The following is a 17261-nucleotide window of genomic DNA, read 5'->3' as shown; positions in this document are numbered from 1 at the left end:
GCAATCTCCTCACCTAAGTGTAATTAGTACCCCAGAGATGCTTCATTGCTTGGCAATTCAGCACTGAACCTGTCTACAGTTCTCTCTGGTAGTGCTCTGACTCGGCTTACTTCCTACACCACCATGGAAATTAAGCTTCCACACATTTAGACCATGGTTCAATATTAGAGAATGTTTCAAAAATAATAATCTATATGTACAATCGTCAACTAGTGCAATAAACACTGGAAATGACCAAACAGGCATAACATTAAAACCACTGACAGGAGAAGTAAATAACATTGACCAATCTTATCACAATGCAATGTTCTGGACTTCGCATTTGTGTCGATGTTACTTGCCAGGTCATTGTTATTTACTTCTCCTGTCAGTGGTTGTAATGTTAAGCCGGATCGGTGCATATAGTCTGCCAGATATGGAATTTTAAAGACTACATTACATATTTTTAACATTTGGAAAATGTCAAAAATATTTTATCTCTGCAATTATTAAAAAGGCATTACTCTTCAATAAACAGCTGTTGTATTGTGTTTTATGCAAAACCCAAAACAACAGAGTCAGAGGGTGTGCGTATTAAAAAACAATAGTCATGGTAATGAGAAATACTCCAGATTTGTACACCAATGAATGAAGCAAAGGAAAATATTAACATGACGAGACAGTCATACCCAAGAGGAGACCAGGGTCGGGGGGAGCAAGTCACAGTTCAGGATGGAGACCGGAGGACCAGTCCAGTTACTCTGGGCAAACATGTGCAGGCATGAAACCGCTAGGGCCATCATTGCTAGCTGCCTGCAGCAAGAGAGAAAACATACACTGGATTTATTGCCCAGAAAGACTGCAGAGAAAAGCCTACATACCCTATATGAAAGTTATTTTTGATAAATTCTTCTCAACATAAGTGTCTAGAAAATAGGTGACTACAGTCATTTTAACCTGCAAATCTAATCTGGGCAAGTAAAGGGTTTGAAAACAGTCAACCACGGACATGCTATTCTGCCTTTCAATTAGGATGTGAAAGTGAAGGAAGGCAATAAGAGGGAAGAGAGGGATTCAATCATGATGAGGGAAGAGGAGGAGGAGGAGAAATATGTGATGCATTCCACACTAATGGACAGTTCTCCCCAGAGAGCGAGAAGGAGATGTTAAGCTCCTTATTATAAATCAATAATTCATGACAAAAGCAAAAAAGTCAGCGAACACAGAGCGGATAAACTCTCTTGAGAACAACTATTTCTAATACTGATTCCCAGACAAACACCATCAGGTCAATGTGGCAATTTCAATGAATGGGTTTGCTTCAGAACATTTTAAGGACTACAAATGACATAGGTTATCCCACCTTTGGCAGTGAAAACTCAGAGATTTTGAATATAAGAAGTTAATATTTCTTTATACTAATAGAAAATAATAAATCTGCTCATCTGCTGTAAGACTGCTGTGTCTGGTCTGATACTAAAACAGGCGCAGCAGGAAAACGTAAACGAGCTTGCAAAGGTATTCATGGCTTACAAGCCGAGGACAGACATCACTGTGTTAGCAGTACTAAAATATAAGTGGGCACAATTACTTTGCTTAGTATGCTTAATGATATTGTAACAGGAACACAGACAGTGCCAGTAAAGACAGAGTCCAGTCCAGCTGTAACAGTCCAGCTCTTACAAGCAGCAACACAAGAGAGCTTGTACAGTGAGACATCTGGATGTCTGCAGTATATTCAACTTGGTGCATCTCGCATTAACATACATCCCTTTAGTGTTTAATGTAGGGCATAAGAAGACTTTTTTACTTTTAAGATATTTTTCAAAATGTTCAATGTAGAAAATCAAAGTCAAATGGTATATAAATGTGTTCGGGACTAGGGCTGAACGATATGAACAAAACTTCATATCTCGATATTCATGCCAGAATTCTCAATATCGATGCGATATGATATTACTATGGGTTCGGTGAAAACCAAGCATTTTTCAGAAAAATAAAAACATCATAATACAAACAAATGCGGAAAGTGCAGTTTTATTTTTAAGAACTTATTGCCAGTCATCCACATTAACATAAATTAAGAACAAATAAATTACATACACGCATTACGTGATGGGGTTGTTTCAGGCTGTGAAACATGCTTGTTGTGCTACCTTGCTTCGTCGCAATTTTTGCTAACCACGACCTGCACAACACCTCACTCTGGTTAACCTCGTCCTTTTTGAATCCAAAATACCTCCAAATAATGGAGGATGATTTATGTTTTGGCACCAAGTCAGATTCTGCGCCAACACCGGCCGCATTATCTTCTGCACTCATTTTCTTTCTCTCTTTTTAATTTCCCCGCTGTGTCTGTAGTGTGTGTCTCTGTCTCCCTCACTCACGTCCCCATGTTTGTCATTGGTTGGCTTCAGCTGTCGATTCACAGCAAGCATGAAATAAGGTTTGTTGTTGGCTGGCCTTAGCGGTGCATGCCAGCCGTCTATATCGTTGCTTTTTCGGTATTAATATAATATCTTGAATGTTCATATCGACACATAGATACGATAACGACATATCGTTCAGCCCTACTTGAGACCATTAGAACATTCACACAATCACATTAGACAACATTAGGACACTTCCCCGTGGTACCTAACAAGTGAGTTATGCTTTGTGTTCATGCAGAGGTGGACCTGACAGACCACATTTGACCTCAGAATGTTTCCTTGATCTTCTCTAGCTGTCTGGGTGAAAACGACATGCTTCTAAACTTCACTCAAGAAAGGCACAGGGCGGCAATTTAAAATGTGTGTGGAAGCTACCTAATATGGTTCCTCGCCCCATAAAGGGTTAAAAAAATTTTTAGTTGTTTACGTTGAGTATTTCAAAGCATTAAGTGCATGTCTGTCAGTTTACCACACGTTTGTGGCAAATCCAAGGAATCCTCTAGAAAGTCCATTAAAACAGGAAAGAACAAACACATAGCTTGAAGCATAACTAATGAGGTAACACGCATTACCCTGTGAGACAGAACAACCCAGTGTTTCCTTCAGTAAATGTTTAAAACCTGAACTCCACATTGTACAAAATAGGCAGCAATGCATAAGGATTTCAGAAATTCAGTAGTTGATTTGGCTGGCGTCCTTTCTGCTGTCTTACCTGTGGGTCTGGTCGTCACTGGAGCCACCAGTCAGGTACAGCAGAACCCTTCTCTCCAGGAAGGCCTCAATGTTCTCGCCCTCGGTATAGTTGCCATCTCCAGTGAGTAGATCTACCACCTGTGGACTCAGGAGTACCGCTTTAAAGTCCCCAGCCATCAAGTACTCCAACAGAGAACCCGCCACTGGACAAAAAAAACAACAAGCACATTTACTTAAGTATGCTTGGAAGACTTAACTCATTCCACAGCGCTTACTCATTTAATTTGTTTTATGGAACTATATGAGAGCGATGACAAAGTAATTTAAAAGCTTTTTAAAGGGAATGTGATCTTACTAGTTAACAAAAATCATATTTAAAATAATGTTATTCCCACAATTTACTGAGTAGTCTTTGTCAATGACACACCCTCTGTCGCCATTTTTGATGGTCACCGGTGGATAAACAAAACGTGAGCAGACAATAGAGGACGTTTAACTGAAGATGGAAAATCTATCCATTCGACCTGAAGGCAAACAGAACTGCTGCCTCCAACTTCTTCTTGGACATCACAAACTATCTGGTTCATGGAATAAGTGCTTATACTTTCAAGGAGTTTAGAAATTATAAACCGGAGGTGAAAACATGCAAAACTGCTGACACAGCACCAAAGAACAGAGGAAATAAAAATAAAACAAGTCACAAAAGTTGATGTTGATCACCACCATGTAATGATACTGTAATGACTATGGCGTAATTTTCAGTCCGCACTACTGTCAAAAATAGTTTGTTGTTCTCGGAATCTTACTTTCATATCATTTGTATTCACTGTTTGAGCAATTCTGACTGGGTAAGACTGACATGTGTTACTGTAACCTAAACTCACCTGGTTGCTGCTCACATTATACCATCTTGGGAACCATTTAAATCTACAAAACTGACTAAGGATAAAGGAACTTATCGTGTTTTGTATATATAAATCTCAATTTATTTGAAATAAACTGACTATCTTGCCCAGTTGCACAGGACGTTTGAACTGAATAAATGTCATCTGTAAAAACAATGAATAAGCAGTAGAGGGTGACAATGGTGTTCGTTTTTTAATCATGAGCATTGAGAAAACTGATGTTTTAATGTATTTATCCAATTCCCCTGCAGTCGCACAACACTCTGGCTTGACAATCCACCCCGTCCATTCCTCTGACATTGTTTCCTAGTCATTTTTAATCTAACTCAATATTCTCAAGTTAATGAGCATATCGAACCATTCCCGATAGATAAGGTGAAGCGTTTGAGCGTTGGACTGGCCAACACTCCCACACCACTATACACTGATGTGTGAGGAGGTCTGCCAGCTGCAGAGGTTGATATTGAGATGATGAAAAATGCTGATTTATTGAAGGACAGAAGGCTTCTACATGGCCACTACTTCCCAACCAGAAATAATTGTGTGCCATTCAACCTCTCCCCGTCTTTCATTACCTTTTTATTCGAGCAGGGAGACGGACTTGACTCATTAGCATTGATTGCCTTGTGTTCACCGGTGGGAGAGGAGGGAAGTAGCTGGTGTTCTGAGCTGCATAACAACCCCTGACTATGTTGAGACACCTCAAAACGTCTCCATCATAGTCCTTTTAGAATGAACTTGAAACACAGCTAAGCACATAAAAAGCATGTATCATAACCATATCAGCTCCAAATCTCCTTAGAAATTATATTTCTCCTTATAAAAAGTATCTTTAAATACAAAATGTGTTTAGTCAAACTCTAGACATATCAGCAAATGCTAAAACTATGCAATGTATTTTGCTCAGGGAATTCAAACAATTTCCGGATTAAAGGAAGGCACTAGTGGAAAAGTCAGACCATCAAACAGTATACTTATATATATACAGTATAATTCTAGTTCCATTTGTGCTCGACAAAATATCAGTGGGTAAATCAGTCAGTATAATTCTAACGAATTAATGAAAAAAGCATACATTAGATGAAATACTTTTCTAATCCCGAGGGAAATTCAGTGACAAGGCAGTCCGTATTATACTATACAAGAACTGCCCTTATAAGAAAGGTGATTTTGCCAACAACAACTCTGTCTTAAAAGAAACTGCTGAAGGTGGCATGACATCAAGTGATCATATTGATGGTGGACACACTCAATGTACTCAGTGCTCAAACCCCAAATGCTTTGAATTGTACAAATGAGAGTGAGGCACTTTCTGACAGAGACTAATCCTAGAGATTTATGGTTTTGTATTGAGTCACTCACACAGGAAGTGATGGAAATAACTACAAGAAATAATAATAGATATAGTTGTCTTCATTCACGTCGTTTTTTTTGTCCACTTTCTACACGTGGCCAGTCACATGCTGCCTAACCATTCACTACATCAATATAAGTCAAGTTAGTCCACCTTATTTCACAGTGCAGTGCATCCTCAACCCTTGACAGACTCACTGCAAAGGAGGGCCTACATTCGTACGAGAGTCAAGATTCCTGGCTCCACATGCATCACACCTCTAGGTGAGTCACACAATCGATAACTGTACCCTTGGCTTTAATAAGCCCTTGCAGTGCAACTGGAGTTGTAAAGGGGGTGTGAAGATTTTCATCTCGAGGCTGATCTAATGAAACCCAGGGGCTGCCATAATAGCACAGTGCAGAGGGAGGGAGAGGATGAGAAAAGGCTTTGGCTTTATGAGGGGGAAAATGAAAACCTGAGGTATGGCCACGTGTTTAATGACATTTCAGTTACTCTTCAGGTCTACCGATGAAATGGCAGCAATTATCTAAAACAAGGCAGGGGCTCTCAAATTAGTCCATAATTCATAAAGGTTCAGGCAATGAGCTGCAGTTAATATTAATGCAATGGTGAATATAATTTGCAAAAGTATATACAGGCCTGACCAATGATATAGATCCAAGAAAAATTATCAAGCTCACAAGTATACAATTTCTTCACAGTACACTAGCGATCCCTCTGACAAACTGCACATAGCCAACAGCTTATGGTCTGTCCTTCAGCTAGATGAGTTTGCTCACACAGCCTTGACGAGCTCTCTTAGATCTGAATCAATATGACAACACTGATTCATGTTGCTCTTTCTGCCAAGAAAAACATACAATGCAAACTTCCACTCAGTGATCTCCCCAAAGTTTCCCTTTAAGTTACCACTCGAATAAAAGTAGGTTCTCATTCCATAAGGACAAGCAGACACATCATACTCACCACTCAGACCGTCCCTCCTGCATGTTGACAAGAATAATTTAATTCATTCATTCTTTACAATCAATGTAATAAAGAAGTTATTTATGAAACTGACACTTCCTGCATGATTCCAAGTAAAAGTGTTGAGACTGTAATACTAGTGGAAGACGTAGTATACTTGTGTGAGCAGTGTTGAGATTAAATGACAAAGGGGATCATTTTTGGCAGTGATTTGACCTATTTTTAATTTCAATTCAGGTAGTAATTGATACAATATTATTACAATATTGCATAAACCTTGGTTCAGTTCGTGTTCACAGGGCTATCGCGACAAGGTCCTGACACCCTCCACACTACTGCTAGCAAACACTTCTGTGACTGGTCAAATTTGTATTTCAGCATTTTACTATCTAGGCCATGATATTTATTATTGTTCTGTGGTTCTCTTTCATTGCATTAGCCACCATGAGACAGACCTCCTGAGAAGCTTGAATCACATTACGCTAGCTCAAACAGGCTGGTACCTGTGGTTTCTATGCATGGATGAGCCAAGGCCTATGCCATCCTATTATGCCCATCCTGCCCATCCCGGCATACATGCTACAGGTTCAAGGTTATTAGGGCTGAAGTGATGTGATTTGAACTTCTGATGAGGTCATGTAGGAGGCATTCCCATAGTGAGACACGCAACACTGATCAGAGGACCAGGGTTATAAACATAATCTTAAATTAATTTAGCAGTGTTTTGTATATTAACATGTTGAGTTTGACCAAGTATCTAGGCTATTTGTAGGAAACAACATACAAGTATGTATGATGAGAAGGTACACCGCTGCTGCCAGACAGCGTGCAAAGAAACAGGAAAACTGTTTGGTTAAGAGTAGTCATTCTGGTTAATGGGTAACTTGTGCACATATTTGTACATCTCTGTTATTTTTTTTAAGAAAAGGTGGCCAGTTTTGCCCAGTTCAAGAAAATCCTGAAAAACCTATCATCAGGGTATGACACAAAGACCAACAAGACACCGATATCACTCACTGAGCTGTACAGATAGACCCATTCCACTACTACGCTACACAATAAGTCAAATATAAACAAAATGAGGTTCAGCCCAAAGTAGTTATTCAGCTCCAACTAGACAGCCAGGGTAAAAAAAAAATAAAAAAAACAAAACAAAACAAACAAACAACAACAAAAACACGTGTCCTTCATATCCCACCATGATTGTATGACTTCAATATGCCATTAGAAGTCTTGGGTTTTTAAGTTTGAATAGCTACTCTTTCCATGGATGTGTTGCCTAAACCGTTGCCTAACGTTATAGTTCAGAAACTGTTCATATGGCCAGAACATAGCCCAATGTGGGATAAATAAAGTACTATCCTATCCTATCTAAATACAGATGTGAAAAGCCCTAGGAGTATGAGGTAAACACCCTCAGCTTTCACCTAATACTTATCAGATACCGACGGGTAGATATGTGAAACTGATTGATGACAGAGTTATAGTGAGCTGCTCAGCCATAACCAAAGCCTCCTACTTCAGTGTCTGTTAACACAGCAGAAACATATGGTCTTACAAGAACCTGAAGCTCCAACCACCACTGACTGTTGTCTGCATATCAGTGCAGTGACAGAGAAAGCAGTGGCTTGACAGCACATTATTTAATACAGTAAAGAGAAGAGCTGTGGCCAGAAGCTGTGAACAATGAGCGACCTTCAGAGGACAGATGCTGACAGATATTGACAAATGTAGACGCGCGAAGCGGAACGAAAGAAGACGTCACGCCAGGTAGAAAGTAGAAAATGTGAGAGAAAAATCTCTTCAAGTCGCTTGTCAACACAAGGGTATGCATGTCCTTTCATTCAGCAAGCAAGTTAGAAAAAACTCTGAATTTCACCGCAGACTCCGTAAACTACACGAACCAATGCTAACGTAACGTTACTCAAATTACAAAAGTTGACACAATTCAACATAGTTGATCTATAAGATGTATGCCGAATACCAAAGGTAACGGCAAGTTTTAAAAACAATATTCTGTATTATTTCGTGAAGATATTTAGTGCACTCAACAAGAGCGTCCCCGTATACACTGCCAAAAATTCAATGGGGTCTGGCATCACGTCCGCACACGAGACATCGGGCGATCAGTTTAGAAATTCATACACGTATTCCTACACGTCGGCATGACAGCCTGTCGTTAATGTTGGCAGTAGCGGCAGCAGTTCCAAAAAACAGACAGGCAAAAAAAAAAAAAAAAAAACATTCTCGTAGCTGCGCGGAAATGTCACTTTTCATTGCAGGGGACCTAAATTAGCACCATGCCAACCACTATACTGCCTAAATAGCCTGCAAAAGATACAATGACAGTGATGTAGTGAAATAATAGTAGGTAAAGATGGTTACCTGAATTACTGAAGATACTCTGTTTCCATTCCGTTGCTTCGCTGGGTGTTAAAAAGCCTCGAAGTACGGGGATTTCTACGTCTAGCGGCATGACTGTCCGCTTCTGGTTTCTCATCAAATGAAGTGAGAACTCCTGTCTTCTGTGAGGACGGTCACAGGTCCAAAGCGGCGATTAACTGTTGAGCCAGAAAGCCAAACCTGAATCTTAATCAGCGATAAAATGTTTATTTCCACCCATGTGGTACAAGCTGCATCAGTGAGCAGCCATGACAGATGCGCGTTGCATTGTGGGAAGAATAATAAAGTCGTGCATCACATGTTGTGACTGATCCCAGCCCGGAGATGTGCTGTGTGGATAGCTGCGAAACAGCTCTCTATAAAAACCATATATAATAAATGATAAAAACTAACAACATGTAAACGGAACACCGTTCAGAAGCGTATGAACAAGCTTTCTGAAAAAGCATTATCTTACAGTGCTGAATAAGCTTCTGTCCCTGTCCAAAAAAAAAAGGATAAAAACTATATAAATACATATATTTTCTGACAATGTTGCCCTGTTTCCCTCGCAACCCATTATCAGCCAAAAGCTCAAATTTCAAGGTGTGAATGGGGTTGAAACTTCTTGGGGAGAAGGTTAGAGTGTAATGTAAATTGGTGGCAGATTATATCTCAGTACGAATCCTGAGTTTACAGAGGGTTTTTCTAATCTGACATAGATGGCTTCCTTTACTGCTCTTTCAAACCATCTGTCTTCTCTGGCTAAGATTTGGACATTGTTATCTTCAAAGATGAGTCCTTTGTCCTTCAGGTGTAAGTGGACCAGTGAAACATTTCCCACAAACCTCAACTTCCACCAGTCCCTTAGAACTGAGTATGAGTGGCGAAATGTCTTCTTAAAAAAGTCTCTACAACTCTACACGTTAAGTTGCCTTTCTTAAATGCTTTTTGGATATGTGCATATGTTCAGTCCAGTTTCAGTGAGTTGAAGAGTCTGATGGCTTGAAGGAAGACATTTCTGGGATGGAAGGAGGGACAAGAGTGCACGTGACAGTCATGTCTAAATTCATCAATTTCAAATTCTTCAATTTGCCATTTGTGATAGTAAAATTGAGTAACAGATATTACTCGAATCGTTGCACATTAACCGGATAACAGTATCTATATGGAAGTTTTCCTGTCCCATCAGAGTTTGAATACAAATTTCTAAATATCAGCCTTATTACAAGGAACTCTCCATGGCGTTTTTCGCTTTGTCTCTCCGATATTTGCTTTGAATGACCAAGAAGTCCGAGTGTTTTAAAAAGGGTCTTAAGACATTTCTTTTCAGCAGAACTTTTAATTTTCCATCTTAGATGCGCTATACATTTTAAATCTTCTTATCTCATTTTTATTTCTCTTTACCCAAAATGAGATATTTTTTTCTGTTTTGTTTTTGAAATTATGTTTGGCTTTCACTCTCAAGAAAGCTTGAGGATGACTATAAAAATATATTTGAACTTAGAGCAACTACATGAACATTATTCACAAAAGTACGTCCTTCTCATACTCAATATAAATAGAGACATGATGTGCTAAGTGGATTTGGATGATTGCTAAATCATTCAATTCAATTCAATTCAATTCAGTTTTATTCATATAGCGCCAATAACAATACAAATCATCTCAAGACGCTTCACAAAAACCAGCCTGCAACCTCCAGAGCAAGCCTGAGGGTGACGGTGGCAAGGAAAAACTCCCTTTTAACAGAAAGAAACCTTGAGCAGAACCCAGCTCATATGGAGGGACCCATCTGCCGAAGGCCAGCCAGGTAGAAACAGAGAAGATAGAGAGAAAAGAAGAGCAGGAGAAACAAGATAAACAAACTTCTGTCATAGATATATACATCAAGCTGAAGGAAACATGTAGGGTCTAGTAATATAACACATAGCTGATGATCTGTGACAGTTTGTGAGTATAAAAGGAATCATGGGCAGGTTGGTGAATTGTTCATCTAGGTAGGAGTGGACAACTGGAGGAGGCCATGATGACTGGGGCAGATGCAGTTTATGGAGCTCCACAGGTCTGATACACAGCAATCCAGACCATGAAGACTGGGCTGGTTGATGAGGCTACAGCAGCAGATGTAGCTTAGAACTCCACAGGTCAGATATTCAGCACTCCAGACCAGAGACCCTCACAAGATGATGGAGGGGGGGGGGGAGCAGAGGGGAGAGAGTAAGACACAGTGGTTAGTAAATTATAAGAGATAGAAAATAAAATGATAAGATATTAGAGGACAGGAGCCAGAGAAGAAAGAGGAGAGGACATGTCCTCAGTGCATCGTCCCCCTGCAGCCTAGGCCTATAGCAGCATAACTAAGGGATGGTTAAGTCCAGCCCTAGCTATAAGCTTTTTCAAAAAGGAAAGTCTTAAGCCTGACCTTAAACGTAGAGACTGTGTCTGCCTCCCGAACCCAAACTGGGAGCTGGTTCCATAGGAGAGGAGCCTGATAGCTGAAGGCTCTACCTCCCATTCTACTTTTAGAAACTCTAGGAACCACAAGCAGACCTGCACTTAGAGATCGTAGTGATCTGTTGGGACAGTATGGTACTATGAGGTCTTTCATATATGATGGAGCTAGGCCTTTCAGGGCCTTGTATGTAAGGAGGAGGATTTTAAATTCAATTCTAGATTTTAAAGGGAGCCAATGAAGAGAAGCTAATACTGGAGTAATATGATCTCTCTTGCTAATTCCTGTCAGTGCTCTTGCTGCAGCGTTTTGAATCAATTGGAGGCTTTTTAAAGAGCTACTTGGACAGCCAGACAGTAACGAGTTACAATAAGTAGTACTGGAGGCCAAGGTAATGCCATCCAACAAAAGCAGGTGATTAGATAATGAATCTCTGCCATGTTTAGACCCAAATACGATAACTTCAGTTTTGTCTGAGTTTAAAAGTAGGAAATTACAGGTCATCCAAGCCTTTATGTCTTTAAGGCATGCTTGGAGTTTAACCAGCTGATTAGTTTCATCTGGTTTCATGGATAAATATAGCTGGGTATCATCTGCGTAGCAATGGAAGTTTATGCCGTGCTTTCTAATAATATTGCCTAAGGGAAGCATGTATAATGTGAATAATATTGGTCCTAGCACAGAACCCTGAGGAACTCCATAGCTTACTTTAGTATATATAAAAGAATTGTTGTTTACATGGACAAACTGGAATCTGTCTGACAGATATGATTCAAACCAGTCTAGTGCAGTTCCTGTAATCTTGATCACACTTTCAAGTCTCTGTAGTACAATATTGTCATCAATAGTGTCAAATGCAGCACTGAGATCTTGCAGGACAAGTATAGAGACAAGTCCATTGTCTGAAGCCATGAGGAGATCATTGGTAACTTTAACCAGAGCTGTTTCTGTACTATGATGAGCTCTAAAACCTGACTGAAACTCTTCAAACAAACCATTCCTGTTTAAATGATCAACCAACTGATTGACAACAACCCTTTCCAAAACTTTAGAGATAAGAGGAAGGTTGGAAATTGGCCTATAGTTGGCTAAAACATCTGGGTCAAGAGTGTGTTTTTTAAGTAATGATTTAATTACAGCAGTTTTAAAAGACTGGGGCACATATCCTGTTAATAAAGATAAGTTTATCTGATTTAATATGGAGGTATTAATTAACGGTAAATCTTCTTGAGCAATTTAGTCGAGATGGGGTCTAGAAGATGCTGTAATAACTGAAGTGAGCTCAGGAAGATCAATTAGGGAGAAAGAATCCAAATATTGACTAGGTCCTACGGAGGTTTCTAATGCCACTGTACTTACATCTTTGACAGATGGAAGGGTGCTATGAATTTTATCTCTAATGCCAACAATTTTATCAGTGAAGAAGCTCATGAAGTCATTGCTGCTGAAGGAATAGATGACTCAACAGAGCTGTGACTCTTTGTCACCCTGGCTACAGTGCCGAAAAGAAATCTGGAGTTGTTCTTGTTTTCTTCTATTAATGAAGAATAATACGCGGAGAGTTTTTTTTATAAGTTGTTAAACTATCTTTCCAGGCTATGTGAACTTCTTCAGAACTAGTGGAATGCCAAATTCTTAGTATAATAGAAACTTAGAAACTCAAAATTCCGAGTAAGGAGCAGGTGGGCGATACACCACAATAAAGAGAATTGGTTTTTGTGTTTTCCAGTTTGGATGAGCAAGACTAAGAGTAAGGCTTTCAAACGAATTAAAGCTTTGCTTAGGTCTAGGATTAATACATAAATCAGAGTGGAAGATTGCTGCCACTCCTCCTCCTCGGCCTGTGCCACGAGGAATGTGATGTTACTATGACTGGGTGGCGTGGACTCATTTAAACTGACATACTCATCATCCTGCAGCCACATTTCAGTCAAACTAAATAGATCAATCTGATGATCAGTTATCAAATCGGTCACTAAAAGTGATTTAGGTGAGAGAGACCTGACATTCAAAAGACCACATTTAATTTTTTTTTTTTATTGCTCTGTTGTACTAGGGAATTTGTGTTGATTTGGATAAGTTTCCTATAAATAACTCCTCTATTGTTATTTCTCCTTTTAAAAAATCTGGGAGCAGACAGCACATCTATGGAGTTTGTGGAGTTATGGGTGTGAGACAGTACTAGAGAAGCGGCAGAGAGGCGTGTAAAACTGCAACTCTGCCTCCTGGGCTGAACTCTGGGTTGTCATGGTTTTGGGGTGTTAATAAAATCGGCCAAATTCCTAGAGATAAGAGAAGCACCCGCCAAGGTGGGATGAACTCCATCTCGTCTAATCAGCCCAGGCTTTCCCCAGAAAGAGTTCCAATTATCAACATAGGCCACGTCGTTGGCTGGACACCACCTAGATAACCAGCGGTGGAATGACGACATGCGACTATACATATCGTCACTGGTCAGATTGGGCAGGGGACCAGAGAAAATGTGTGTCAATAATGTGAAATCAAGTATTTCTCGGAGGATGTGCACATCAGAGACACATTAGTGCGCAATTAACACACACGTGTTTGTAACCATTGGTGGATATAAAAGCATGCGCAAAGTGATGGAAAGAAAATGGTATTAACAATGGCAGCCATGGCTTTGATAGAAGATCTCACAAATGGTAACAATAGGCGTGAGAGAGTGTTTAGAGAACACGAAGATCTACTCGCAAACGACGACAACTGGTTCATGAGTCGTTTTCGTTTACCGAGGCCAGTATTACTGGAGCTGTGCGCAGAGCTGCAACCGGCCCTAGAGCGCAACACAGCGCGGAGCCAGGGGTTGTCCGTGCCTACACAGGTGCTCACCACACTGGGGTTCCTGGCAACAGGGGCTTTCCAGTGAGAAATGGCCAACCGGTCAGGAGTGTGTCAGTCCACCCTGAGCCAAGCCATGCCAGCAGTATGGGACGGGATCATCAAAATGTCATCAAGGTACATACAATGCTGTTGAACAGGTCAACATTAAAGCACAATTTGCAGCAAGAGCCGGTTTCCCAATGTAATCGGAGCAATTGACTGCACACACATTGCTATAAGGGCGCCATCACAGGATGAATTTGTTTTTGTGAACAGGAAACATTTTCATTCTGTAAATGTTCAAATAATATGTGATGAGCAAATACAGCTCACGAGCATCGTAGCAAGGTGGCCTGGTTCAACGCATGACTCGTTCATTCTCACCAACAGCATGGTTGGGAACAGGCTGGAGGCTGGCATGGTGCGCGATGGGTGGCTTCTCGGCAAGTAAATAATTTATCAGTTTAATTGTCCCCAAATGTAAACCAGAACAATGCCCATTTGGGCATGTGCGCATCAAATACGGTCATTTCTTTTTCCTTGGTGGAATTAGAGTTGCAGGGCTTTCTAACAAGCCTTCTTCCTGTGTTCAGTAGCGTCAATAAATGCGTGCTTAAAGTAGGAAATGTCACATTATATCAGCCGCACTCATTATTAAAAGTGTGATCAGTCTTGTCAAAGTTGTTTTGTCCTTTGTGTTCGTTTCCCACTAATGCACCCACAACAATTGGAAAAAAGTTGGTGTGATTCATTCAAATGTTATATGAACAAAGGAAACTAAATTCCACATGTTTTCTGCCTTCATTTGACCCCAGGGGACAGTGGCTACCCCCTGAGAAGGTGGCTTTTGACCCCTCTCACCAACCCAAGGGCCGATCAAGAGAGGCGGTACAATGACTCCATTCCCGAACTCGGGCAGTGGTGGAGAGGGCAATCGGCCTGCTGAAGGGACGCTGGCACTGCTTAGACAGATCGGGGGGAGTGCTGCTCTACCGACTGGAGAAGGTGTGCCGCATTGTTATGGCATGTGGTGTCCTGCACAACGTGGCACACCTTCATGGCATACCACCGCCAGAGCACATCCCCCCACCTGAGGAACCGGATGCCGGACCCGTCAACCTCTCCCCACCCCGGGAAGCAATACGGGCCCGGCAGCACGTCATTTCAACCATGTAAAGAGGTCACTTATTCACAAGTGCATTTATTGCCTTGCTAATATCGCCAAGGCCGTCAATTATCTAATCCAGACGATCATTGATGCCATGGATGGCTCTCACAATCTCGTTTTGGGTGAGAACACGGCCAGTCGGGACGTCAATTGCTGGTGTGGAGTCGCCGGGGTGCATGCTGCCGGTGGAGAGGGTGGAGCTGGTGAGATTGGTGGAGAAGGCAGGGTGCTCGGTGCCATCGGAAGTGCCCTCATGGGCTCCCACAACTCCGAGGAGAGCTGTGTCACCCATTATGGCGGCCACTCTCTGATCGCCATAATGGGTCGCCCGTTGCGGTCAAGTTTCGGCGGTGTGCCGAAATCCTCCACTTCACCTCCACCTTCATATCGGCTATTTCCCCCATCTGAGACATTTAGCAGATAAGATACCACCACTCAATGAAAATGCTCAAATCTTCATCCTGCTAGGAAGAGACATTTCCATAAAGTCCATAAAGTGAGGCAGCAGTATAATGGTAACCATGACGACCACTACGCCCAACGTCTTGACCTCGGGTGAGTAATTGTAGGAGACCTTTGCATGGACCGAGCTCACAAACCACTCAGTGTCAGAGTCTGGACGTACATCCTAACAAGATACAAATGAAAAAGAAAAAAATACTCACCAACCAAGTATTGTGGACTGCACATTCCAAGGTGAGGAGACGGAAAAACTTGGAGCTACAGTCTTCCACAGCCACCCTGATGAGAAAAGGTAGCTCTGTCAGTCGATGATAAAACATTCCTGGACATCATGGACGAACAGGTTTACGTGGATCAAACGAACAGCTGTGTAGCACCGCTGCCATTTTGCAAACCCCGCCACTGCCTTCCAAACAACAGAGACATAACTCTGCGATGACTCTTGTCTCTCCAACGAACACTAGACAGATGCACAGGCTTGAAAGAACACTTTCTGGAGTTCATGAGAAAAGTGTTCGAGAATGACCAAGCAGTACTAGCACCAGCATTAGAGGAACATCAAGAAAGGTGATACTTACCTCTATTCGGAGTTTATCATCCTCAGAAACCAAATCAGATCAGAGTGGTTTTTGATTCAAGCGCCAAACAGGAGGATGTATCACTGAATGACGTGCTGGTCAGTGGGCCAGACTTAAACAACGCCCTGCTGGGTGTCTTATTGCGCTTCAGGAGAGAGAACATCGCAGTCACTGCTGATATACAGCAGATGTTTTATGCATTTGTTGTACAAGAAGATCATCGTGACTATCTACGGTTCCTTTGGTATAAGGATAACAACTTGAACAACAGCATCACAGAATACAGAATGAAAGTGCACGTATTTGGCAACAGCCCCTCACCATCAGTTGCCATATATTGTCTAAAAAGAGCTACACAAGAACATCAGGATGAATATAGAACAGATAGTAAGGAGTTCGTCATGTGGAACTTCTACATGAACAACAGATTAACATCGGTTTCCGACAGAAGAGGAAGCTATCGATCTGCTTAAGAAGACTCAAAAACTGTTAGCAGCATCTAACTTAAAGCTCCACAAAATCGCTTCCAACAGCAACAAGGTTGTGACAGCATTTGCCCCCGAGGACCTTGCAAAAGACTTAAAAGACCTCAACTTAGGGCAGATCCTCTCCTGCTTCAACGGAGCCTCGGGCTGATATAGAATCTGGAGAGTGACTGTTTCAGTTTCCAAGTATCCCGCAAGGAGAAACCTTTCACAAAAAGAGGCATCTTATCAACAGTTCAGAGCCTCTATGATCCACTGGGTTTCATAGCTCCCATCACAGTTCAGGGGAAAGCTCTGGTCAGAGAACTAAAGTCTAAAGAATATGACTGAGATGAGCCTCTCCCATCAGACAAGCAAGTGTCCCGGAAGCTGCTGAAAGAGTCTCTCCTAGAATTAGAAAAGCTACACATCAAAAGAAGGTATGTGCCTATCCATCTTGCCTCATCTCAAAGTCGAGAGCTTTGTTTATTCTCCGACATTGTAGCCTACTTGCATGTCACCAATGATGAAAATTAGTGCCACATAGGATTCATCATGAGCAAAATGAAGTTAGCGCTG

At 41.3% G+C, this 17261-nt stretch overlaps 1 protein-coding gene across 4 annotated transcripts in view; it reads right to left on the bottom strand.

The window, feature by feature from the left end:
- The window catches only part of ttc27 (tetratricopeptide repeat domain 27), a 46506-nt gene extending 37494 nt beyond the window's left edge, over positions 1-9012 (bottom strand). For all 4 annotated transcript variants that reach the window (XM_047603680.1, XM_047603682.1, XM_047603681.1 and 1 more), the window contains exons 1-3: positions 8718-9012; positions 3124-3307; positions 669-792 (exon numbers count right to left, since the gene is read on the bottom strand). In XM_047603680.1, the coding sequence (XP_047459636.1) occupies positions 669-792; positions 3124-3307; positions 8718-8832 (423 nt within the window). In that variant the 5' untranslated portion in view covers positions 8833-9012. The remainder of the gene's footprint in view (positions 1-668; positions 793-3123; positions 3308-8717) is intronic.
- Between the last annotated feature and the right edge of the window lie 8249 nt (positions 9013-17261).

This window comes from Mugil cephalus, chromosome 13, assembly GCF_022458985.1.
Source record: "Mugil cephalus isolate CIBA_MC_2020 chromosome 13, CIBA_Mcephalus_1.1, whole genome shotgun sequence".
In the NCBI taxonomy this organism is placed as follows: domain Eukaryota; kingdom Metazoa; phylum Chordata; class Actinopteri; order Mugiliformes; family Mugilidae; genus Mugil; species Mugil cephalus.
This window is presented reverse-complemented; position numbering and strand designations above follow the sequence as displayed.